The following is a 27,042-nucleotide window of genomic DNA, read 5'->3' on the forward strand; positions in this document are numbered from 1 at the left end:
TACAAGTCTCTCCCCTCCCTTAATAACCACCCCCCCCCGAACCCCACGAAGCATCCAATGCGAATCCCCAGTCTGGGCCCAGACCCTCAGCCCCCTTCCCCCTCTTCCCTAGGATTAACGGAGGCGGCCCGGGATCCGCTCGCGGCCGCACGTTTTTTGCCAAAAAAGGCAAGGATGCAGCTGCACGCGCCGCGGGAACATCTGGATCCGATTCCCGGCATGAATGGGTCATGGCCCCGCCCCACCGTGATTCAAGGGCGGGGGCGGGAATGAGCCCGGGGGTGGGGGGGCTGTCCCCCAAAATGAGGCGATGGGGCGGAGCGCTGCTCCCCTCTCCCGGCGTCCGACGCCCCTGCCCCTGCGCTCTCGGCGTCCTGCGGTGTGGGCTCCGCGGTCTAGACTGGCGGAGCCCGACTCGTGCGCCCTGGCGGCCGGCGCGGGCTGAGCCGCTGACGTCCTGCCCGCGGCCTCCCCTGGGTGGGGGCCCCCGGCCGGGCAGGCGGACCTTCGGCGCCCGGTGGGGGAGGGGCCCTCCGGGCCGGCAGAACCGCGTGATTATATGTATCTGAAATGAAATCCTCCCCGAAATTCTATGGGGCGGGCGTTTTTCCGTTTCACAGAGGTGGAGACTCTACTTGTCAAGTTCCCGAAATAGGTAGATCCGGGGTTCTACTCCTTTCCACACTGCCTTCCCGGCCCAATTTGAATCCTCAACTTTGACATTTTCAACAAACCTTGATGAATGCCCACCATGTGTGCTTATCATTAATGACTGCATGTTGACATTTTCGTCTCTTTCTTCCACCAGCCTCTGAGGGTTGGATTCACGCCTGCCTTGCTCACCCGTCCACACTCAGCCTCGGGCACTTAACTACATGTTCAATAAAGAACTTACCGAGGAAGTGTAGTCCAAGTATAGAAAACAGCTAATGCAAAGACCTGGAGGCCTGAAAAAACATATGGTGTATTTTGAGGAAGCAGCAAGTAATTTCATTTGGAGGAAGTGCCGAAAGACTAAAACAGTAGGCAGCAGCCAGGTCATGAAACGCCGAAAGCCAAGTGAAACAGACCTCACCCTGTGGGTAAACCAGGCAGTGGAAATCTTTAAGCAGGGGCAAGAGATGATCACTTCGCTGCATAGTGAATAATGGATTGGAGGGGTAAGATGAGTAGGCTGGGGAGGAGGCTGGTGCAGTGGTGCAGGTGAGAGATAATGAAACAGGTGGCAGCTGGAGTGGAAAAGACAGGACTTGGTGACCGGTCTGAAGGAATGAGGAAGGAGAAGGTTTAAGGGGAAGGAAGGCATCAGGTGAATGGTGCTCAGGTGACCCATCCACCTAAGAGGAAAGGGATGTGCAAGTACGGTAATGGATCATTGATTTCAAGATAAACATTTTTCAGATTTATGACCTCAGAAACCAGATGCAACCATATAATCGACCATGTGACGTAGCTGAATTGAAAAAAAATTTTTTTTTTCTTTCTTAATGGACCATAAAACAATGGTGGGGTTAACACTTGATAGTGTCTCATACGTGTTGAAACATGGTGAATCCCAAATCTTTACCCTTCCACCCCCACCCCCACCCCTCAAAAGATACACACACTGAGTCTGCAATCCAGAAGAGGAATTTCTTACCTCTCTCCCGGAGGTGCAGGAAAAATTTCTGGGGATTTGTTGTGTCTGGGGGTCCTATCCCTAAGTTGGAGGTCTTGCTTAAATTTTTAGACACTAGCAGCAGGCAACCACTCACCTACTTTCTATCTGTATAGATATGCCATCTGAACACACACTAATGTGTTTTTCTTTGCGTGTTTGCCTTCTTTCACATAACATGATGCTTTCATGGTTCATCCGTATTGTAATATTCCTTCATTGCTGAATAATGTTCCATTGTATGGATACATCATATGTGGTCTGTATATTTACCAGTTAATGACTTTGGGGGTTGCAGCTTTGTTGATAATGAGTAGTGCTGCTATGAATGTCTGCACATATGGACATAGGTTTTCATTTCTCCACCTAGATGTGGGCATGTAGACTTGTTTCTTTTTTTTCTCCCCCCTACAGTTATATAGTATTTTACTGCTTGAATGCACTATATTTTATTTAACCAGTCCCTTGGGTTTCCCAGGTGGCAGTAGTGGTAAAGAACCTGTCTGCCAATGCAAGAGAAATAAGAGATGTGGGTTTAATCCCTGGACGGGGAAGACCCCCTGGAGGAGGGGGTGGAGACTCACTCCAGTATTCTTGCCTGGAGAAACCCCAGAGGAGCCTGGCGGGTTATGGTCCATAGGGTCGCAAGGAGTCGAACATGACTGAAGCGACTTAGCATGCACGCAGCACTGCTGATAGACAATATCAAAAGAAAGGAAGGGAAGGAGAAAGAAAAGAAGAAAGGAAAAAACCCCGCGATCATCCTCATTTTACTGAGGGAAAAACGTTGTCACAGGTCACACTGAACTGGAGACTCAAGTTCCGGTTCTCCAGCTCCCATCCGTGCTCCTCAGCTACTCAGTCCAGCCCGGCCGCACTGCTAGGCAAGTCACCGCAAGCCAGGTCAGATTTCTCACCGCCAGGCTGGTGGATTTCTGTGTGCCCCCTAGAGGCACCTGCAAATCGTTCGGTATCGCGCCACACACCCTCGGCCGGCAGGGGGCACTGCAGCCGTCTCCATAGTATGGACTGGGTCTCTAGCGGTGCTCACTTTTCCTCGAGTCCCCGAGGAACTTCCGGCAACCGCGGAACTTTGCCGCCGCCGGACTCGTAGCTTGCGGACGCGGGCGCGCAAGGCGGCACGGGTTGTTTCCGGTCGTGTCGGTGGTCTGGCTTGGCTTGCGGCGGCAGCGACGGCGGCGGCGGGGGAGGAGGAGGAGGGAAGATGGAAACGATTCTGGAGCAGCAGCGGCGCTATCATGAGGAGAAGGAACGGCTTATGGATGTCATGGCCAAAGAGATGCTCACTAAGAAGTCCACGGTGAGTGGGCCTGGGCAAGGGCTACCCTAAGGCCGGACCCCCTGCCCGGGTTTAACCTCAGAGCTTTTTTCAGCCCTGCCCCGCTCCGAGCCCTTCGGGAGATTCCCTCCCCGAACTCAGGCCTAGGTAACCATTCCCCGGGCCCAGCGCCCAGAGGCCTCTCTGCTTGGGCCGCTAAGACCCTAGCGGGTAAGCTCCGCCCTCGGGCGGCCTTCCCCAACTCCAGAATTCCGACTAACGACGTCTATGTCACCTTTTGCCTTTCTTCAGCTCCGGGACCAGATCAATTCTGACCACCGCACACGGGCCATGCAAGATGTGAGTGTCCCGCTGTCCGCTTTTCTTTAGGCGCGATGGACTGGAAGAGGAGGGAGTGGGTGCAGGGACAAAGGTAGCCGATTGGCCAGTCGAGGGGTTTGTATGCCTGCCAAATGTCCACGCGCTGCCAAACCTGAGGATGCTCAACCACCCTTACTCGCTTCTCCGAATGGAGAACTCACTCATTTTTAATTACTAGAGATCCGCTTTATAGCATCCTGTGTCCCATGGCTGTGCAAAGAGTGGTTATGAGGTGTCAATGCCTCGGGCTTAGAAGGTACTCTCCTCCCCCATAGAAAAGAATAAAAGACCCTAATCAGAGTTTCTGATTTAGGGTAGATAAATGAGCATTACTATCCAAAGTACTCTGAAAACAAAAGATTTTTTAATTTTGTTTTGGAAATTACTTGTTGGCAAAAATCTGACTTGATCTGATCAGATGAGAGGTTTTTTATGGCCTTTATTCCATTTAATAAATAACATAACTTTCAGTGCAGAACTAATTAACGTGTTTTCCAGATCTCGCTAGGGATATTTCATGTAGTACCTTCCTGAACTTAAAAATTCCAAATTCTGAAGCAAACCTGGTCCCAAAAGTTTTGGAGAATGGGCTGTGTACTTGTGCCATCCTGAATTTGAACCCAAAGGAAGCTGTGTGATGTTTTACTTAGCCTGAGCACTCCTTAGTCAAGCCTTTGCAATAGTGAAAGTCATCTTGAACTACCCTTTTATCTTTGAGGGTCTTTGATGGGAACTGCTGTTTTCCAAAGAGTGACTCTCTTACATGATTCTCTTTTACAGTACTTCTATTTTTAGTTGATAACTCTATCAGACTCTTGCAGCCCAACAGACTGTAGCCCATCAGGCTCCTCTGTCCATGGGATTTCCCAGTCAAGAGTACTAGAGTGGATTGCCATTTCCTTTTCCCGACCCAGGGATCCAACCTACCTCTTGTGCCTACCTCTTGTGCAATGGCAGACGGACTCTTTACCACTGACCCACCAGGGAAGCCTGTGACTTTTCTAGGGAAAGTTAAATATAGGAACTCTCTGTCACCCCTCAAAACACATCACTTAGGTAATCTTCAGAGTGACCTATTTTAAAAATTAGCTAGGAGCCAGTGCTCTGTTTAAGGGTACCAGAAAGCATAAGAACTTTTAATACCACATCTCTTGATATTTTCCTGGGATTTGACTAGAGAGCCCTTGCTGGTTGCTTGGGTCTCAGTTGTACGGATTGCTTCATTCTGATGGATTTGTGTTTGCCTTTCAGAGGTATATGGAAGTCAGTGGGAATCTGAGGGATTTGTATGATGACAAGGATGGGTAAGTGACAGTCACCTTCAGTGACAGGAATTATTGCTTTTGAGGGCCCATGGTTAAAGGACTGACTCTGTGCTCCATGTTTTCTGGATTTTTTTCTGAAATTGCAGGTTACGAAAAGAGGAGCTCAATGCCATTTCAGGACCCAATGAGTTTGCTGAATTCTATAATAGACTCAAACAAATAAAGGAATTCCACCGGAAGCACCCAAATGAGGTATGACCTTGGAAAGTTTTTTCTCCAGACCTGTCCAAAGAGCATACAAAGGACATGTGTACGGAAAATGGAGACTGCCACTTAGATGTCCTTTCAAAAAAGAACTTACCAGTTAGCTATAAGCAGTATAGTTAGGTGACATCCTGCAACTCCCAAGTTCTTTTAGAATCTCCCTCAGCTTTAAGCTAAAGCCATTCTCTTTGGGCTTCCCAGGTGGCTCTGGTGGTAAAGAAGCTGCCTGCTAATTCCCTGGTGGCCCAGTGGTAAAGACTCTGCCTGCACTGCAGGAGCCACAGGTTCAATCCTTGGGTCAGGAAGATCCCCCGGGGGAGGAAACGGCAACCCACTCCAGTATTCTTGCCTGGGAAGTCCCATGGACAGAGGAGCTTGGCAGGCTAAGTCCATGGAGTCACAAAGAATCGGACTCGACTGAAGCGACTGAACGTGCATGTTCTCTTCTTGGGAAGCCTGTAGCCAGTGGCTGAGCCCGGCGGGAGGGGGTGTACCACGGCTTGATATTTCTGCCCAATGTGAGACTTTGAGTGAGTAATCTTTGCTCCTCACTGAATTGGTCAAGATTTTGTCTTATCTGCATCATGGTCTAGGCTCTCCTGTTCCATTGTTCCATCCTGCTCTCTCTCTTTTTTTTTTTTTTCTTGTGGCCGCACCTCGTAGTACATGGGATCTTAGTTCCCCGAACAGGGATCAAACCTGTGTCCCCTGCATTGGAAGCATGGAGTCTTAACCACTGAATTGCCAGGGAAGTGCCCCTTTTCTTTTTATCTTTCATGGGTAATCCCTCCTCCCCACCCCACGGGCCAATAAACCACTTGTGTTCCTATCTTGAAATCTGCTACCTAGAGGAACTAACACAAAGAGGCTTTACTCACTTCCATTGATCATTACCCCTTCATGATTCAGCCCAGAGACCAGCTCTTTCATGGAAATTGCTTCCTAGTCTGTCTCACTCCCCTAGTTAATCCCAGTTAATCCTTCCTTTATGATCCTGTCACGCTCTGTGACAGTGAATGTCTGCCCCACTGTATTGTAAGATTATGAGGAGCAGGGATTACATCTCAGTTGTTGAGAACTCATTAAACATCTTGCACAACTGACCAAAGGAGTTCTAGGGGAAAGTGGGAGTGAGGCATGACTATAGAAGTGGAGAGATGGGTCAGTAATTGCTTTTATGACTCTGTACCTGAAAAGTTGTTTTTTCCCTTGATAGAAATGAGGAAGAAAGAACCCATATGCACTGGAAGTGGATTTTTATGTATGTAGATTTTCAGGTGATGATACACCTAGGTAGAAGTGTCCTATGAGCGACTGAAGTTAGTGACTGGGGCTTGAGAGTCATCACATGGACTTGATGGTTGAAGCTGTGAATCATGGAGTTCTGGGAGGGAGATTGTGAAGGGAGACGGTCAGCTTCTGTGCCCTGGGGCACACTCACAGTAAGGCACTTCATGGAAAGGGGGCCTGGGAAGCCTTACAGCACAGGTCAGTTGGCAGCTCCAGGTAATGTCTTATGGAAGCTCAGCAAATGAGCCTCAGAAAGGAAGTGACTGGTATCAACTGTTACTGCTTGGTAACTGCCAGGATTGCTGCTCGGTGGAAGTGGCGGGAGTGGAAATTTGGGAAATCTGGTCACAGGGAGCACTTGTGAATAGTGGGGAAACGGTAGTGTGTGGTGTTTTAACATGCATTTGAGAGACTGGCAGGAAAAAGGAGAGGAGAAGTAGAAGTAGGATCATAGGGCAGATAGGAAGGTGTCCATATGTAAAGGAATGGGTAGAAAAATAAGAGACTGAAAATATTAGGCAGGAGAGGTTACTTAGTGGAGGTACATAAATGTCTCCTCACTCCCTTTGGAAGGTAGAGTATTCAGTCTTTTGCTAACCAAGAGAGAAGACGTGAGTACCATTTTGGTGTGTTAACCTTATCCCAGCTCTGGTGGAAAAGTGATAAGGGATAAATGGTTAAATAAATGATTAGAAGGATGCTCAGGATACACTAAGGGGAAAAAAATTTAAATCCAATTATGTGAGAAGCAAAGTAATAATCTTGGTACTTGTCAGTGTTATGGTTGCACAAATACATATATATAAATGCACAGAGCAGTGGTTTCCAAATTTTGCTGTGCATTTGAATCTGAGGGTCTCTAAAAAGCGCTGGTACCTACCCCCACTTCTCATTTAATTGGTATCAAGTATGTCAGGACTTTTTTAGTGCTCTCTCAGGTGATTCTAATATGCAGCAAAGTTTGAGAATGGCTGACATTTAAAATTTTTTAAATGATCTGTACACAGTGGTTATCTACTTGCAGTACAATTTTTTTTTTGGTGGAGGAAGGTTGGGGGTGGAAGTGTTCTTCAAGACACGTGGGATCTTAGTTCCCCGATCAGGGATCGAACTCGTGCCCCCTGCATTGTAAGCGCCGAATCTTAAACACTGGAGCACCAGAGAATTCCTTCGCAGGAGAACTATTAAAGGGGGACCTTGATTTTTTTTTTCATTCTGTCTTTTTATGTTATTTGAACTTTTGTGAATGTTATTTTAGCAAATTTTAGTTAAACAATGGCAGAATGCAAAGGAAAAAGCAGGGTAATTGGAAAACAGAAGTAAACTCCTAATGAAAAATCCAAGCCAAGTAAAGCATTAGAAATCCAACTTTCTCTATAGCCCATTCTGTGGTATTGCAACTTTTTTTTTTTTTTCTTCAGTTGGTAACTTTAATTATTGTTAAGACTCGGTCACGCCTGCTTATTAGCAATTATGCATGGCATCTCCCAGGGTGCTGTGGGCCTTCCCGTTTTCCTTCCTTCTCCAGGGACAGCAGGTTTGCGCACTGCTGCCTTCAGGTGCCCACAGAAGCAGCACTAGCCACACGGTGGCTCCTGTTGCTCCCTCCATAGCCTGGACTTCTCCCTGCCTGCGGGCTCAGTCGTGTCCGACTCTTTGCAGCCCCACAGACTGTAGCCCACCAGGCTCCTCTGTCCGTGGGGTTTCCCAGGCAAGAATACTGGAGTGGGTTGCCATTTCCTGCTCCAGGGGTATTGCAACTTTTATGTTGAAAAATCCACCTGAGCTTTTGTCTTTTTGCATCAGATCTGTGTTCCAATGTCAGTGGAATTTGAGGAGCTCCTAAAGGCACGAGAGAATCCAAGTGAAGAAGCACAAAGTAAGTAGGGTTTAATGCTTCTCTCCAGCACTAACAGAAGTTTAGGCAAATAACAGAGCTCAGATTTGCCCTCAGAGCCCTGGGAAATGGCCCCACAGAAATGTATAGCTGGGTTCTCCTACTGATGTTCTGTTAGACTAAAGAAAAGCCTGGACTAGATTGTCATCCTAAACTGGCGTTGGACACAGTATTCGTTTTGTGTTCATCCAACGTAAATGCATTGGCTGAGTCCCTTTTCAGTCTGCGAGCAGAGAGAGGGTGTTTGGGTAAAGGGCTGCATGATGAAACAGTGCAGTCCACCTGAAAAGCCAAGTCCAAGAAAGTGGTCTTCAGTATCTGAATCATTGGTACCTCTGATTGCTTCAGACTTGGTGGAGTTCACAGATGAAGAGGGATATGGTCGTTACCTGGATCTTCATGACTGTTATCTCAAATACATTAACCTGAAGGCCTCTGAGGTAAGACCCAGGATAGGGGAGGGTGGCTCTGACTCTCAGGGTGAGTCAGGACACTGGGCCGGGGCTACTAGACATGAAACAGAGTGTCTTCCTTGTGTTCTGGAACTGTTGCATAAATATTAAAGTGGCGATGTGCTTTCTTGGAAGGAAACCATTTTCAAAGTGAAAATCAGGTTTCTGCAGTGAACAAATAAATCTGTTCTACTTACTAATAAATTTTGTTTTATTATTACAACAAGCCTATTTTGCTTTTGTAAAAATAGATTTTTAAAACTCCCAAATACACATCAAGCATCTGTGTGAGGTACACCTAGTAGTAGGTACATAAAGATACAAAAACATAATTTCTTCCAGGAATGGCTATTTAATATCTTTAAAAAGATGTCTAAAAATAACTTACCATAAGAGATGAGATTTAATGTGACAGCCTCAGGAAAGTTGCAAGGAAGTATGTGATGAAATTCCTCTTGGAGTTGTAAGGACATGTCCCAAAAGTTGTCTCAGCTATATAAACTCCGTGAGTCCAATCCTGCTGCATTAGTCTTGTTCTCATGTGTATCCATGCACTTGGTCCAAAGATATTCAATAAGTGATTAAATAAGGGGAACAAAAGGGCACCTTCCGGGACCTTATTTTAAGATGCAGTGGATGTCAGTCTTTAAACAAGTGCCTGGTATGTAGTAATGTTGAAGAGATATTTCTTTTAGCCTATGGTTTATTGATTTGATCTTTATTTTTCCAGGTTAATTTTGTATCTCATATTCTACTTAGTCCAGTGGAATTAACACCCAGTTAATATAGGAATTAAATGATAGGGGAAAAAAAGGGTAAAGTGAGTTGGGCTCAATTTTGATCTCATTTATCGGAGATTATATTGTTAGGCTCAATTTTGACCTCATTTATTGGGATTATGTTGTAACTTGGTGCAAACACCTAACTGAATCTCTTGTCATTTCTCTTTTCAGAAGCTGGATTATATCACTTACCTGTCCATCTTTGACCAGTTGTTTGACATTCCTAAAGAAAGGAAGAATGCCGAGTACAAGAGGTAGGCATCACTAGCTTCCAGGCCTCTACTGAATGTGACTAGGAGATTATTTTAACAAGAAGATTTGAGGGCAGTTTTGAATCTTGTTTCACGAAAGGCATATGTGAATGACTTCCAGGTTTATGGGAGAATATGAATTTTAAAGATATGGTTTTAAAATCATAACACTTTGGGACTTTCATAACACTTTGGGACTTTCTTGGTGGTAGAGTGGATAAGAATCTGCTTGCCAATGCAGGGAACACGGGTTTGATCCTTGTTCCTGGAAGATTCCACATGGAGCAGCCCCTGTACCACAAGTATCGAGCCCACCCTCTAGAGCCCAAGTGCCGCAACTAGTGAGTCTGGGCACCCTAGAGGCCACACACTGAAACTGTTGAGTCTGTGTGCTGCAACTGCTGAAGCATATGTGCTTAGAGCTTATGCTTTGCAACAAGAGAAGCCCCCACAATGAGCAGCCTGTGCACTGCAACGAACAGTAGCCCCCGCTTGCCGTAGCTAGAGAAAGCCCTCGCGGCAGTGAAGACCCAGTGCAACCAAAACAATAAATGATTAATTAATTTAAAAATAAAATTAAAATCATAATACTTTGGCTCTGGAAGAATATGTGTCTATGGGCACATCTGTGATCTTAGGCCCATACTGTTCTTAATTTTGTCTCAGTGTAGAAGGAAGTCTCCCACCCAGGTGCCTCTGTCTTTGGAATTAAGCAGAGTGGGGGAAAAATTAAACTTTCTCAGAGGTGCCTGGGTCTGATGTATAGATGTTACGTTTTGTTTGTGGTGTTTTGCCCCTAGTTAGTAATCTGTACTCTGCCTTCCTCTCTTTTTCTCGTTTTCTTTTTACCTGAAATCTTTCTTATGTGTGAGTTAAGACTGTAGTATTTGGAATTGTATCTTGAGGATGAAAGAAGATAGGAAAGGTCAGAATCAAGATGACATATTAGAAGAAAGCCAATTGTAAGCTCATTTTTATTACTTTAAAAGACTAGTACCACTGGAGTTATAAGTATATTTTGTAGGGCATAACAGCATATCAGAAATAGAAACCTTGCTGTCTCTATTACTTATTCCTCTATAGATATCTGGAGATGCTGCTTGAATACCTTCAGGATTACACAGATAGAGTGAAGCCTCTTCAAGATCAGAATGAACTTTTTGGGAAAATTCAGAATGAGTTTGAGAAGAAGTGGGAGAATGGTACTTTTCCTGGATGGCCGGTGAGCTTCAGTGGGGGGTTTGGGTGGAGGACATTTCAGGGAAGTGAACTATTTTACTTTAATCTTGAGCCTCTGCTTTAGGCCTTCGGATGCTGGTCCCTTGGGATCAGTTGTAGCCAGGAGGTATTCTCTGCCAAGTATGCTGGGTTTTCCCTGTGTACTTTGGAAAGAGATTTGTCAGGGCCCACTTGCCATTGGTTGGGTCCAGCATTTTCACCAACCGTATCATTACTGCTCTGTGGTTCCTACTGACCAAAGGCTGATATAATTATGTGCTAGAAATCTTTACTACATATTTTCATTCCTGGGGACAAACATGAATTTTTTCTGAAATCTCTGGGAGAGTTGGACCATCTAGTTTTAGTTGGTTTTTTTTTCTTCTTCTTCTTCTTTTTGCTCCGCTCTTATAGGCATTTGATTTTCACTCATACATGTTTATAAGGGGCCAACCAGCACCTGGTACACACACACCTCATCTTACTGCACTTAGCTTTCTTACACTTCTCAGATGGTGCATTTTTTTTTTTTTTACAAATGCAGCAACCCCCTCCATCAGACAAGTCTATTATTGCCACTTTTCATTTTGTTATGGTGGTCTTTGATTTTTATTACTACCAAGACTCAGATAGTGGGTTAGCATTTTTTCGCAATAAAATTTTTTTTAACTAAGACATGTACATTTCTTTTTGGACATAATGGGATTGTGCAGTTAATAGACTACAGTATAGTGTAAACATAACTTTTGTATGCACTGGGAAACCAGGAAGAATCATGGGACTCACTTCATTGTGATAATTGTTTTACTGCAATGGTCTGGAACTGAACCTGCAATATTTCTGAGGTATGCCTGTAATTTAGATGACTCCCTTGCCTTTGTTCTAATCCTGGGTCTTAATAAACATCATATTGTTTTTCCAGAAAGAAACAAGCAGTGCCCTGACCCATGCTGGAGCCCATCTTGACCTCTCTGCATTCTCCTCCTGGGAGGTATGTTTTCTTTAGCCTGTGCTGGTCTTGCCTGTTCACGCCTCAGAGGGGTCACTTGATCTCCTAACACTACAGACTTATTATGGTAAGACATCAATCCTTGAGGCAAGCATCTACGAAGAATGTAGAAAGATGAAAAGGGGAAAAAAAAAAAGCTATCCAATTTCTTTGAAAACTGTTAACTAAAAATTAACCATCTTAAGCTATAGTGGAAGTAGTGGAACACAGTGAATATGGTTACGTATGAACTTAACCGCAGAGTCGGTCCTTTGGAGAGTTGGAGCATCCTGCTAGGAGACTGGCTATGGAATGCGCGGTCTTGCCGCTATTTTAGAAACACCCACACACCAGCTTGCAAACCTAAGTTTGAGCATTTGTTGTTTCTCCAAGTCTATTTATATAAAATTGTAATTTGTTTCTTTCATATAGGAGTTGGCCTCCCTGGGTCTGGACAGATTGAAATCTGCCCTCCTGGCTTTAGGCCTGAAGTGTGGCGGGTAAGAGGCTTTTTCTATCAGGACTGTCTCGTGTACTTTGTGTTTCACGATCTAAGTGGCTCCAGTTCTTTCTGTCACTGCACACTGCAAAGAGAAGCAAGCCTAGATGGTAAAGTAATCCTGAAATCCTTTTCCCCATGTGTCTCCTTAGGACCCTAGAAGAGCGAGCCCAGAGGCTATTCAGCACCAAAGGAAAGTCCCTCGAGTCACTGGACACCTCCCTGTTTGCCAAAAATCCCAAGACAAAGGGCACCAAGCGGTGAGTGGGGGGAAGGGGTTACACTGCTTACACTTTAAACTTTTTATTCTCGTGCAGAATTCGTACCACATCAGAAATTTTAAAGCCTATTTTATCACCACTATTGATCCATCGAGCTCCAGTCTGCTCTTTTTCTCTGCTAATGGCAGACAGTTCTCTCATTGTTATTATAAACCAAGGGCAGTCTGTACTCAGGTGTCTGAGAGTAGGTGACATCTCCATAAAGTTGGAACTGTGCCTCAGCTACCTTTTGTTACCTCTGTAGGTTATAGAGGGTAGGTTGGTTCAAAAATGTTCATCTAAGTGCATTTTTGCTAATAACAGTTGAATCTTTTCCTGAGCCACTTGCTCGTACTGCTGCTGCTAAGTCACTTCAGTCGCGTCCAACTCTGCGACCCCATAGCTGGCAGCCCACCAGGCTCCCCCATCCCTGGGATTCTCCAGGCAAGAACGCTGGAGTAGGTTGCCATTTCCTTCTCCAGTGCATGAAAGTGAAAAGTGAAAGTGAAGTCACTCAGTCGTGTCCGACTCTTAGCGACCCCATGGACTGCAGCCCACTAGGTTCCACCATCCATGGGATTTTCCAGGCAAGAGAACTGGAGTGGGGTGCCATTGCCTTCTCTGACATGCTTGTACAGTGTATTTTTTTTTATATATGTGGTTTTGCTAATTCTCAAAACAACCTTGAAAAGTATTTGTTATCCTCATCTTTGACAGATAAGGACTTAGAAAAGTTATACCTGTTACCTCACAGTTACTAAGTAGCAAGGTCAGGATTTGGGCCTAAGTCTGCCCATTCCAGAGCTTCCCCTTCTGTACCACATTTCCTTTGTATAGAAAATTGATAGGAATTTAAATACACAGATATGCTTTTCACTCTCTAGAATGAGATCAAAGAGGAAGCTTCCGTGCATTCTAAGAAATAATCTCAGGGGAATTACCTGACAGTCCAGTAGTTTAGACTCCTCACTTCCACTACAGGGGGCCTGGGTTTGATCCTTGCTTGGGAAACTAAGATCCTGCAAGCCACATGGCATGGCCAAAAATATTTTTTAAATTAAAAAAAAAAGGAAATATCAGCAAGTCCTGACCAGAACAGAACATTTGCTTTCACAACGTGGTATTTCTCTTGTGCTTGTAATTTTAAATGCACCTATGGAATAAATGTTCCCAGATATAGAGAACATGGCGTTGGGTGAAAGAACCCTTGAGTGATACGGTTTGTTTCTTATTTCCAGAGACACTGAGAGGAACAAAGACATTGCTTTCCTTGAAGCCCAGATCTACGAATATGTAGAGATTCTTGGGGTAAGTGACTCTGCTGAGGGTTATAAATGCTCCAAGTTGTAGAAGTAAGAGAAATATGAACTTGTAGGATATTTTTTAGAATTGCAAGAAAAGAGGTACATATCAAACTACTTCAGCAGAAAATTGGTGTTCTCCCAGGGTACTTAGCCCTTCACTGAGGTCCTGTTCTGTTGTTAGGGGTCTGTTGTTAGGTGACGTTCCTAAGTTTGCCCAATCCCCTGAGGCTAGGTGGGAGAGTAGACTCCCCTCTCAGTATAGAATCCAGGTTCTTTCCCTGAGCTCCAGAATATAGCCAGGGGTGACCTAGGAAACAGACACTCAAAAGGCAAGTAAGATGTGACAAGAGTCATCCGTTGGCTCCCTGTGTTACAACTGCTTTGGATAAAAGGAGGTTAGCCAGACGTTGGGTACATGGGTTACGTATACTCTCCACAGTGAACTAGGACTGTGCCAGTGTGGGCAGCAGTCTGAGTTGCCAGTCCTCTGAGGACAACTGAGAGGCTAACCTTTGCCCCTGATGTAAGGTGTGCCCACAACAGCAACTCTTCATGAATGACTTACTCTAAAAAGGCGTAACTTACATGTTGACAAAGTTGTGCAGAACTTATTAGGTTTGGAGGTTAGTGGTACAGAACTGGCTGTGAGCTGCTCCTTGAGTATTCTTTCAAGAAGAAGCTGAAGGGGGTTACAGGTAGAAAAAGGCATACCTAACCAAGATGCTTATTTTAGAGAAAGCAGTGGGAGGAGCAGGAGAAAATGATTCTCTTTCAGGGAAGAGAAAATGGAAGATGGTCAGTGTCTCTGGGAGTCCTGCAGAGAGGACCAGCCTTTCTGAGTGTCTGCTTTGTGTAGTTTTCAACTGCTCTCAGAGCCTTTTCCTTACAGATGCCCACATGGTTCTTTGAGTAGGTGGCTCTGGTTCAGATAGCTGGTCCACATGTCTTTGTCTCTTGCCCTTGTTTGATGACCACGCTTATAATAACTCATAAAACTAGAGTCATTATGGGCTCCCGCTGTTACAACTACTTTGGATAAAAGGGGTTAGCCAGACATTGGATACATGGGATACTTATACTCTCCACAGTGAACTAGGACTGTGTTAGTGTGGGCAGCAGCCTGAGTTGCCAGTCCTTTGAAACGAACGCAAGGCTCTCTGTGCCCCTGACATGAAGTGTGCCCACGACTTCTAACTTTGAGAGCATTTTGCTTTCCCTGCCAGGAGGTGGCAGTATTCTCCTTGAAATTCCAGCCAGTTCCAGCCAAAGTGATTTCCAAAAGTTGATGTTGTCATGAATTGGTATTATTTTTACTGTTTCTTCACCATTTACTGACACCTGTTGGTTTCTATTATGCTAAATCTTTGAGTACAGTCGTGAATGTGACAGCCTCTTACCCTTGAAAAGCCCAGTTTGTGATTGAGGGCTACAGATAACTGCAGTATAATGTGATGTTTACTATAACACATTGAGATTGGCTGGTCTAAGTAGAGAGAGGGAGATTAAGATGTTCCAGGTAGAGGAAACAGCGAGCATGAAGGTAAAATTACTGTCAAAGGAAATAATGAGAAAACAAACCATTGTCCTTGGGTGTGTCTGGTGAGGGATGGTGTAGTCAGAGAAAAACTTGGGAAGTTATTGTATGTTGGGAGGTTGGACCTTGTCCTTTAAGTAGCAGAAAGCGAGTAAGGTTTTTTTAAGCAAAGTGTGCCCTTGGATTGGTTTTCTCCAGCTGATAAATCTGGGGACAACATGGAAGCTGGACTGGAGTGAGGACAGACTCCGGACAAGTTAGAACGTTGTCCTCTTGGTGAGGGTGATAACAGTAGGAAAGAGAAAGGAAGACTGGATCAGGGAACCGTTTAGGGGCAGAAGAGAGAAGACTTCTGTTCTGCGATTGTCTCCGGCCTCAGTGAGGAACCTAGGCGAGTGCTAGGTTTAGCTTTTCCTTTTTTTTTTTTTACTTTTTCTTTTCAGGAAAGGTCTGCTGAAGAGGAATTCTATTTGGAAGCAAGACTTTCCTTTTGTTCTGCAAGAAGGAAAACTTGATCCTTAAAAGGGAGGGATCAACAAGGGTTATAGGAAAATAGGAAATTTCCCTTCTTCTGCACTATTCTCTCACCTCCCTTTTCATTCATGGACCTGCCATAGGAACAGCGACATCTCACCCATGAAAACGTACAACGCAAGCAGGCAAGAACTGGAGAAGAGCGAGAAGAGGAAGAGGAAGAGCAGATCAGTGAGAGTGAAAGTGAAGATGAAGAGAACGAGATCATTTACAACCCCAAAAACCTGCCCCTCGGCTGGGACGGCAAAGTAAGTCTCCCACTGCCATCTTTCCCCCTTCTCATTTTGGCAGCAGATGCAGACACTGGTCTAATACTGTTTTTTTGTCTGATTTCTTCTAGCCCATTCCTTACTGGTTGTATAAGCTTCATGGCCTAAATATCAACTATAACTGTGAGATTTGTGGAAACTATACCTACCGAGGTCCTAAGGCCTTCCAGCGGCACTTTGCTGTAAGAAATTCGGTGCTTCTCCTGGACGTGGAAGCTTGAAACATGAGTCTTTTAGAGAAGAGGATAGGAGCAGCCTGAGAGGATCACTAGTGTCCAGAGCTAAAGAGAATCAGAGGAGTGGACATAAAGTCCAGCATGTGGCATTTGGCCTCTGGCAGTGGTGCCAGCCTCGGGTAGCACCTGAGACAGTTTCTGGAGGCATTCCACCACTACTATTTGAACCTCGTTTCCGTTTTCTCTTGCTTGCTTTTTCTCTCTGCCTTTCTGACTCCTTGGTCATTTCTCCTGTTGCTAGTACTCAATACCAAAGAAAGGGCTGACCGCCTTCTTCTTTGGGTCTTAAATGGGCCTTTGCCTCTTGAAAAAAAAAAAAGAAGAGGATGACATTTATCAAGCTATTCTTGAGAGAAGGCATTATCTGGGTGGTATTCCAGTAAGTGAATTCACGCTTGTTTTGTTTCTGCCTTCAGTTCTTAGTACTTGGAGGGAAATTTTACAGAATAGAAGGCATGCTAGATGTAGCCAAGAATGGAGAATGTATGTGAATTCCTCTTTCTCTTCCTCAGATGTGCGTGTTATTGATTCTGGGGTCTTTCTGCCAAACTCCAGTAGTCTCTAAATCTTTCTCAGTACCCCCTCCAGTGAATTGGAATTGGCATCCAGGGCCCGTGCCATCTGCCATTCCTGAGCCATACTGTCATTGCATCAGCATCCCTCCCTGGTCTCTGTCATATCCTTGCTTGTACCTGAGAAACACTTCTCCTTTACTTCTAAAGATGACACTGACTTGCCATCAGTAATGCTTACGCATGCTGGTGGTGGGGGTTGCATAGGAGGTAAGTGATGAGTTAAGAGTTGTGGCCTTGACTCAGATTTTGTCTGGATCTGAGTTTTATAAACCTGCCAGTGAGGCAAACAGTACAGTGCTGCTTTGAAGTGACCGCCTCTTGTCAGTCATAGCCAGCTGTCTGCAGACAGGAGCGTCAGAAGGAACACTGTCTTTAGGTGGAGCCTTTTGCAAAGGATTAGGAAATGGGGTTAGTGCTGAATGTTCAGTCAGTCCTATTTCATGTTGTCTTCTTGCTGCTTTTCTCCCAGGAATGGCGTCATGCTCACGGCATGAGGTGTTTGGGCATCCCAAATACTGCCCACTTTGCTAATGTGACACAGATTGAAGACGCTGTCTCCTGTAAGTAATTATTTATTGTTCCCGAGGCCAGAGCTACAGTTCACTGTCCCAGTATTGTCATGTGTCCAGGCCTAAGGGCAGCAGGTTGTGGGTACATACAGACTACTACAGTCCTAGATTTGTTGCTTTTTCAGGGGATGGATTAGCCAGGAGTACTGATTCTTTCCCCCTTGAGAAAAGCTCTGTGCTGAGTATAAAACTGCTTTTAACTGGGGTCTGTGAACTCCCGGATATGCAAGATTTTGAGTGCATGAGTGTATGTGTATTTTCTGAGTTGATTTTACTGTGTTAAGAACTGCAGATACAAAGGAGGAAATAGAAGTGATCTCGGTAAGCTTATTTCTGAGGTGACAGCAACATGTCAGCAAAGTACCTCTCAGAGAAAAAGCCAAGTTCAACGTGTGTCCAGAAATGTGTTGTTGAAGCTCCCAGGAACCTCAGGCTTCCTGGCTACTTGGCCAGGATAGATTTTTCCATCTTCCTCACAGTTTTCTTTTTTTTTTTTTTTGGTCATGTTTTCACCGTCAGTGGGTTAGACTGTTAGGAAAAGAATTTTACCACTCCGCTCTGCTAAGTTGCATGCACTGCCTCTTAGCATATCACACGACGCTGTTGCCTGGTCAGCTAACTGATTTGGCTTCCACCTCTGGGGTTCATATCCTCCATGGTAAAGCCGAGTAGAAGTGACCTTCTAATGAGTTCCCCAATCCCTGACTTAACCCGTGAGTTCCAGGGACTCTTCCATTGAGTTTCTTGTGCACGGCAAGCTTTGGGGACTCCTTTTTGCTGTTTTGTCTGTGTACGCATTTACAAGTCAGGGTCATACAGTTCCTCTGATCAGAATTAATATGTATCCCATTATCATTATCCAGTTAGCCTCTTTTCATTTTTGACCTTCACTCTGTTCGGAGGAAATTAAAATAGTAATGAAATTTCGTAGAATCATAATGCTGCATTTTGAATGCTGTCACATTTTTAGATTTGTTTTCTAGCTGCATATAGCTAATAAGTAGAACATGATTGGGGTGGGGGGTGTATTTTCTTAAATACATCCTGCAAATTGCCCGAGTTGATTTATTACTTGATACCTTGAAGTTGTAATGTAATGTAATACCTTACGTTATTTTAGGCTTGCAATCCAGTTCAACTGCAAAACATATTTAATTAATTTTGTTCCATGTATTTATTTTTCCTAAGTGTTACCCCCAAATATTAAATGTTAAATAGAAGCAGGCAATAAGTCTTCCTTGCCTGAATGCTGTTTTTAAAGACCATGTAATGCAGCCTCACAAATTTTAAGGTTGGCTTATGATTTTATTCAGAGAAGGCAATGGCACCCCACTCTAGTACTCTTGCCTGGAAAATCCCATGGACGGAGGAGCCTGGTAGGCTGCAGTCCATGGGGTCGCGAAGAGTCGGACATGACTGAGCGACTTCACTTTCACTTTTCAGCATTGGAGAAGGAAATGGCAACCCACTCCAGTGTTCTTGCCTGGAGAATCCCAGGGATGGGGTCGCACAGAGTCGGACATGACTGAAGTGACTTAGCAGTAGCAGTATGATTTTATTATCATATTCCACGAAAGAAAGGTGGCAACATTTTTACTACTTTTGATCAGGCCTTGGATAAAACAGCATTTCTGAATTATTTCATACTGAGTGGTAGTTTTTTTTAATGTAGTTATTTATCCTGTTAGAATTCTGTTTAGAAGTTTTGTTTTTACATTCATAAATAAAAGGTGTGCTTTTTGCTTTGCTTTCAGACGCTTGTCAGATTTAGGAATCAAAACCATATTTATGTCATGAAGTTGATCTGATTACGTGCTACATTCTCTTCTGTCATTTGAAACTTTAGATGGAGATTACTTCCTCGTAGAAAGGGACTGTACTCTGAGAAGACTCTTTAGTTAATAGCCCATATGATTCCTTGAGTTAGTATGACAAAGTAGAAAACTCAATATTTTTATTCTGCATTTTACTATTTCCTTTTTCCTATTAATACTTTCTTTGATCCTGTTATTTTGTTCCTTTTTTTAAGTCTTTAGTCAAAAACTTACTTTTTTTGGAGCTACATTGATATCCTATTAGTTTCAGATGTATAATAGTGATTCAAAATTTTATAGATTGTGCTCCATTTAAAGTTATAAAATACTAGGAAATTCCCTAGCTGTCCAGTGGCTGGGGCTCCCTGCTTTCACTGCAGAAGGGCCCAGGTTTGACCCCTAGTCTGGGAACTAAGATCCTGCAAGTCACACGGCGGCGGGGGGGGGGGGGGGGGGGGGGTGTACTTATAAAATATTGGCAATATTGCTTGTACTGTACAACATATCCTTGTAGCTTATTTATTTTATACATTGTAGTTTGTATCTCTTAATCCCCTGCCCTTATCTTGCCACTCCCATCTCCCCCGCCCTTGCCTTTCCCCGCTGGTAACCACAAGTTCTCTCTATCTGTGAATCTGTTTCTGTTTTGTTATATTCATTTGTTGGTTTTATTTTTTAGGTTCCACATATAAGGGATAATATTTAGTATTTGTCTTTTTCTGCCTCACTTATTTCATTAAGCTTAATGCCCTCCAGGTCCATCATGTTGTTGCATATAGCACAATTTCATTCTTTTTTTATGCCTGAGTAGTATTCCATTGTGTGTGTGTGTGTGTGTGTGCACATGTATATCTATGTATCTATCTGTATACAGCACATCCTCTTTTGGGCTTCCCTGGTAGCACAGATGGTAAAGAATCTGCCTGCAATGCAGGAGATCTGGCTTCGATGTCTGGGTTGGGAAGATCCTTTGGAGAAGGTAATGGCAACCCACTCCAATATTCTTGCCTGGAGAATCCCACGGACAGAGGCGCCTGGCAGCTATAGTCCACGGGGTCGCAAAGAGTTGCACCCGACTGAGCAGCTAACACACGCTCCATCTCCTCTGTTCATTCGTTGGTGGACATTAAGGTTGCTTCCCTGTCTTGGCTATCGTAAAGAATGCTGCTATGAATGTGGGAGTACATGTATCTTTTCAAATGAGTGTTTTCGTTTTCTTCTGTTATATACCCAGGAGTGGAATTGATGGATCATATGGTAGTTCTGTTTTTAGCTTTTTGAGGAACCTCCATACTATTTTCCATAGTGGCTGCACCAGTTTACATTCCCACTAACAGTGCAAGGGTACCATTTTTCTACATTTTCATCAGTATTTGTTATCTGTGGTGTTTTTGATGACAGCTATTCTGACAAGTGTGAGGTGACACCTCTTTGTGGTTTTGATTTGCATTTCTCTGACGGTTGGTGATATTGAGCATCTTTTCATGTGCCTGTTAGCCATCTGTATGTCTTCTTTGGAAAAATACCTATTCAGATTATCTGCCCACTTTTTAACCAGGTTGTGTTTTTTGTTGTTGTTTAGTTTTTTTTTTTTTTCCCCTATTAAGCTGTATGAGTTGTTTACATATTTTGAATAGTAACCCTTTATCTGTTATATCATTTATAAATATTTTCTCCTATTCAGTAGGTTTCATACTTAATGTCTATTTGTTTTGAATTCTGGTATGGACATGTTGATTCCAGTTGTAATTAAACTTTGTGTCTTGCATTTCTGCCAGTTTTGTGTTATTTGAGCCACATAAACTCAATATTATATTGTAACCTTATTTATCACTCCCATTTTCTTTCTGAAATTCCTGTTATCTGATAGCTTGTTTGTTCTACTGTAATAGACCATTTACCCAGTTATCAAAATATTGGCAGCAAATGTGGGCTCTTTTTTACCCTAGTTGTCAATATTCATCCTTGTATGGGGTAAGCTCTTTACACGCAGTGTATTAATTGATCTATCTATTTCTATTTAACTCCTTGTTTTCTTGTTAGATTTCTCACAAAGATTATATAGTAAATTGGAATCTATTCCTTTCATACAGGTGTTTTCCTAACATTTCTAACTTTAATGTTTCATCTAACAGTTTATTTCTGCTATTGATTTCTGTTATCTATTATTAGTATGTGTCATTCTGTTGAGTTATTTATAGGAGGTGATTATATTGGTGATCTGAAACAGTAAATTCTATACATCTTACTCATAATGATTCAGTAGACTAAGTGTTTATTCTTATATGAATATTCTTTTTTTTTTTTTCCTTATATGAATATTCTTATCACCTTGTTTACAAAAAGTGGTTTTTCTGCTTTCAGATTCCCATTATCTCCTTTTTTTCACTTTTAAAAAATTGTAGTTGACTTAAAATATTATATAATTTTCATGCATACAATGTAGTGACTCAAAATTTTTAAAGATTATACTCCATTTATAGTTACTTTAAAATATTGGCTCAATTCCCTGTGTTGTTTCCTTGTAGCTTACTCATTTTATACATGGTAGCTTTCACCCCCATTATGTCTTGTCATGTTGTTTTTACCCAAGGACTTTGTTGATGGGTTCCCTCAAGTTCTTTATGTTTCATTCTGTTCTGCTTCAAGGGTAAGGTTGGTTCAGAACCACATTCCTAGTAGTGAAGACTCTGGAGAAGCCACCTGTTAGGGTCCAAATTGTACCTCCACCACTTCCTGGCTAGGGGACACAGGGCAAGTTAAGTCTTTTAGTGCCTTGGTTTCCTTTATCTATCAATTATAGTTGTTAACAGTATATCTACTTCAGAGAGTTGTCTCAAATGAAATAATATATAGATTAAATGAAATAATATAGGTGAAGTGCTACAGCATGCCTGACCACAATGTGGAATGTATTCAGTGAGAAAGCATGAGCTGCCATCATGAGCAGCTTCCCTTGTGGGCTCCTCTACAGAGTCCGAGGCATGGTATCAAGTCACCTTTATCTTTCATGTGGAGTTTAATCTTCCTATTGCTAGCTACCATATGCCAGATGCTTGGTATATGCCAGGCAAATGGGAGATTTTTACACTCATTTAATCTTCAGAGCAATCAGTGAGGTAGAAGATCACCCACCTTTTCAGAGGAGGAAAAATGAGGTCAGTCTTTCAAGGTCATGTAGCATAAGAAAAGAAAGCCAGGGATCAATCGCATGTCTGTTTTACCACAGTCTTTTCTCTTCCCATAATCCTATACTGCCTTCTTTTAAATTACCCCTGTAGATGTTTTTGAGTTGATCATTAAGGGCATTTCATAAAGAAACTTTATAAATTGTCGCTTTAGTGATACAAATTTTTAGAAAAGAAAAAAAATTTTTTTCCAGAATATTATTGGCAGCCTCACCATTCAAAATGTTATCCATATTTATCTCCTTGTTCAGATGTCTAGGTTTATCAGTTTCTCTCATATTATTATTGCCACATCTTTGATACGGTATATCGTTTCCACCCATAATGACCTCCCTTGATACTTGTAGGTCATTTGTGTAGCATTTATAGTTTCACTTCTATCTCAGTATCACTTTCTTTTTTCATCACCTCCCCTCTCCTTTTTTTCCCCAGGGATTATTCCTCCTTTTTAAGTATCTTAGATTAACTCTCTGGCTTCCTTTCAGACTTTGAATAACAGGTAGTTACATACATCTTGACTCCCACAGGATCATGACAGACTTTTATCTGAGGTATCTCACTACTAATAGGCATCAATTAATTATTTTTTAAATTAAATTTATTTTTAATTGAAGGATAATGACTTTACGATATTGTATTGGTTTCTGCCACACATGAACATGAATCAGCTATGGGTATAATCAATTAATTATTAAATTGAATTTAATTCTATTATTCTGTAGAGTGTGTGCAATTTTTCTTCATTTCCCATTGGTAGAATAATTACTTTTTATTAAAATTTCATGCGTGGTTTTTGGATTTGGGTTTTTTTTTAAGCATCTAAACTAGACATCATAAGGATTTTTGGCTGTGAGGAAGAGAGCCCCTTAAAACCTAACCCCGTAGAGAAAAAAAAAAAAAAAACCTAACCCCGTGCCCTTCCATCCTGTGAGGGAGAGCGTGCTTTTCCAGCTGTGCTTTCATCTGCGTGTGCGCCTTCCCCACTTCGTTGTGTCTTCTCTCTAAGCCTTAGCTCACAGCGAAGGCGACTCTAGCCCTTGCGCTGGGTGACCTTTTTCAATGTTCAGAGCCTGCCTTCATGCAGTTCATTCTCTCATGTCTCAATTTCTAATATCAGGGAAGGACAGAAGGAAGATGCAGCTGGGTTAGGTTCCATCTGTTGCACAGTCAGCTGTCGCTTCAGTAACTGGCAGCAGAAGTGGCTCCTTGTTAGATCAGGATCGCTGCTCCCAGAGCGCCTTGGGAAGACAGGTGCCCTAGTAGGAGTGGCAGGGAGCGGGCCATGGGTACAGCTGTCACACCGGGTGTCCTTGGCTTTGTTTTAGGTCATTCTGTTGAAGTTTTTCTGTGGCATTTTTAGCAGGAGGGATTCAGTACAGTAGTTTTTTATTTTTGTTTTTTTTTAACTTAAGGATTTGACGTATGAATTCATTATTTTAATCATTCCATTGTTCCAGACTTATGAATCATAAGTTGAACAAAAGACAGCTAAGAAAGAGCCCTGTGGAACTTCTCACAAGAGATTTCTCATTTAGGTGGTTGGTCACAATTGACCACTAGGTATAAGTCTACTAAACTTAATGAACTAATGGCCTCAGCTTCAGATATCATCATCTTGTTTATGACAATATCATGAGAGATACATTTTCATGGATTCAAGGGACATTGCCTGTGAGAGCAATCACTTTTCTAAAACCATGATATCCTGTGTCTATAGCTTGTATCGTATTGGCTATTCCATCAAGAATAGGAAATTCAGGGACTTCCCTGGTGATCCATTGTCTCAGAATCTGTGCTCCCAATGCAGGGGGCCCAGGTTCGATCCCTGGTCAGGGAACTAGATCCCACATGCTACAACTGAAGATTCCTCACGCTGTAGTGAAGGTCTGAGACCCCATGTGGCACAACTAAGACCCAATGCCACATGAATATGCTTTTAAAAAAAAAAAGATTTCAGCTAATTTAAGGCAATTAGCCAGGAAGGAAAAGATGATTAGTTGAGTGCCTGTACACCAGGCAGAGTTAAGCACTTATATATTGTCTGATTTACTATTAATATTTCTTCACCCATCTTAGACTTCAGCTTTCTCTATGATATTTCTTCTAATCTTGTCACGTTTAGAGATTGTTCTACTTGATGAGAAATGTGAAAGCTTATAAGACTCAAGTGGGCAGGGAGGAGGATATATGTACATTAAACATGGATTTTGGTCTTGTAAAAAAAAAAAAAAAAGACTCAAGTGGTTGTTCCGTTTCACTGTCATCTTAACCTTCGTAGCAGCGACCTGTCCCATCTGTCATACATCGCCCTTTGTTCTAAGGGTGCACCTTCTAAACAACATTCTTAGAAGTTTAAGTTGTTCTTTCCCTAGTTTTGTATCTGTCCTGTCTTTGCACATGTCTAATCCCTTCCTCTGGAGCTATGGTAGTGTCTGTAGATGTCTTTCCCTCTTCATGTTCATTAGACTTGAACTGTCAGAATTATTCTTCTAATGTCTTCAGTGTTTATTGAGCCATCTTATCTTTCAGACTCTTTGGCCATGATATTTCAGTGTTTTTTTTTCCTCTGAATTTTTTGAAATACATGCATCAGACCCCAAGTAGACATATTTGACAATGTCTAGTGTTCTCTTGGACCTTCCTGATAACTCAGCTGGTAAAGAATACGCCTTCAATGCAGGAAACCCTGGTTCGATTCCTGGGTTGGGAAGATTCCCCTGGAGAAGGGATAGGCTACCCACTCAAGTATTGTTGAGTTTCCCTGGTAGCTCAGATGGTAAAGAATCCACCTGCAATGTGAGAGACCTGGGTTTCATTCCTGGTAGGAGACATTTCCCTGGAGGAGGGCATGACAACCCACTCCATTATTCTTCCCTGGAAAATCCCCATGGATAGAGGAGCCTGGCAGGCTACAGTCCATGGAGTCAGACATGACTAAGTGAGTAAGCACAGCATTCTCTTTCTCTTCTATTATGAACTTTAAAACAGTAAGGTCACTTTTTCCAGTAATTCCTATATTTTGTACCATACTAACTTTTCCTTTGAGAGTATCAGTTCTCAATTCTAAGAGGTGTTTGGTTATATATGATCCAACTTTTATTTTACAACAAAGCAAACATTATGGTAAATTTTGCAATGAAAGAGGTTTGTCCACAGGCAGTCCAGAACCAAAATTGCCATTTGGGGTAGGCAGATGTCTTGAGGACAGGCACTCGGGGGATCCTAATGAGGGATATGTTGTAACACCCTGTACCCAGTGGATACTCAGTGGAATCTGATTGCTGATCATTTCTCGTCCTGCAGTGTGGGCCAAGCTGAAACTGCAGAAGGCGTCGGAACGATGGCAGCCTGACACTGAGGTGAGTGCTTATGTAGCATTGGGTGTAACGTCAAGCCACAGAGTCCCTTGTGGTGCAGAAGGGAGTGAGAGACAGCCCCTGGTTCACTGTAGCAGGAAGTGTAGTGTGACAATATCTCTAATCGGCTCTTGACTTGTAAGCCTAATTTATTTGTGATATTACATGTGTCAGACTTCAAATCTGTGTCTTAAGACAGGTTATATTCTCCCATTGAAATTTTGAAGTGGCAAGCAGGAGTACCCTGTGTCTTGTCCTGCCCTCAGGATTCATAAGCTAAGAGGTTGAAAATCTGTGTCATATGTTAGATCTCCCTTGAGGAGAGCATCTGATGAGATTGCTCATGGGGTGGGGAGGCGTCTTGTTGGCCTTAGGATGGTCATCCCTAACAGCAGATTTCAGAGATGAGGAGTGGTAGGTAGGTGAGATATGATAGCTGCTTCCTCTTAGGTCAGTGGCGTTCAGTGTTCCTTTTGTTAGCAGCATAGCCCTTCTCATAGAAAAAAGCAGAACTCCTCTGGATGTGGAGAAGCTCAGTCCTCTTGGCCTTTATCAACTGTAGTGGCCTCTTAGGCAGAAACCTAGGGTTCTTGGGACCCATTTGAAAACCATGTCTTAAATGAGCCTTTCTCAGCCAGAGTTCCTCATCTTACACACAGAAAGTGATTTGAATACACAATTTTCTCAGATATCCCCAAGGATCAGTCATAATTGGTACCATTCTAGATGTCTAGTGGATGCTGTGGGCAGTAGAGCAGAACCCCAGTTGAGAAAGGCTGCTTTAGATGAATGGCATGGAATCAGGCCAGGATGAGCTCAGGTACCCAGAGGCTGGTCTGAATATTTCTCCCAGGAGTTGTACTTAATGACATCCTTCTTCCCTTTTAGGAAGAGTATGAAGACTCCAGTGGGAATGTTGTGAATAAGAAGACATACGAGGATCTGAAAAGACAAGGACTGCTCTAGTGTTTGGGGATGTGTCTCAGCTGTGGGCCTTGCCCAGGCTTCCCTAAGATCTGCTTTTTCTATTTCTCCCAATCAAATGCTCCTAAAGACTCTTTGCTACTTAGTCTTAACGGACTAGCATGCATCTTGTAGAAACAAGGCATGCTGGCAGATTGCAGGGTTGAGATGTGTTTTATCTTTGTTTTATATTAAAGAAGATTCTGTTGGAAAATAA

At 43.1% G+C, this 27,042-nt stretch overlaps 1 protein-coding gene across 1 annotated transcript; it reads left to right on the forward strand.

The window, feature by feature from the left end:
- The first annotated feature begins 2,760 nt into the window (after positions 1-2,760).
- SF3A3 (splicing factor 3a subunit 3) lies at positions 2,761-27,042 on the forward strand. Its single transcript, XM_043461845.1, has 17 exons — positions 2,761-2,978; positions 3,249-3,296; positions 4,569-4,621; positions 4,729-4,834; positions 7,943-8,015; positions 8,382-8,473; positions 9,439-9,521; positions 10,602-10,740; positions 11,659-11,727; positions 12,157-12,224; positions 12,376-12,483; positions 13,722-13,791; positions 15,939-16,103; positions 16,196-16,306; positions 17,405-17,495; positions 25,810-25,865; positions 26,751-27,042. Exons 1-17 carry the CDS (start codon positions 2,883-2,885, stop codon positions 26,826-26,828), a joined length of 1,506 nt encoding a protein of 501 aa, XP_043317780.1. The 5' UTR covers positions 2,761-2,882; the 3' UTR covers positions 26,829-27,042.

Source organism: Cervus canadensis, chromosome 2, assembly GCF_019320065.1.
Source record: "Cervus canadensis isolate Bull #8, Minnesota chromosome 2, ASM1932006v1, whole genome shotgun sequence".
NCBI lineage: Eukaryota > Metazoa > Chordata > Mammalia > Artiodactyla > Cervidae > Cervus > Cervus canadensis.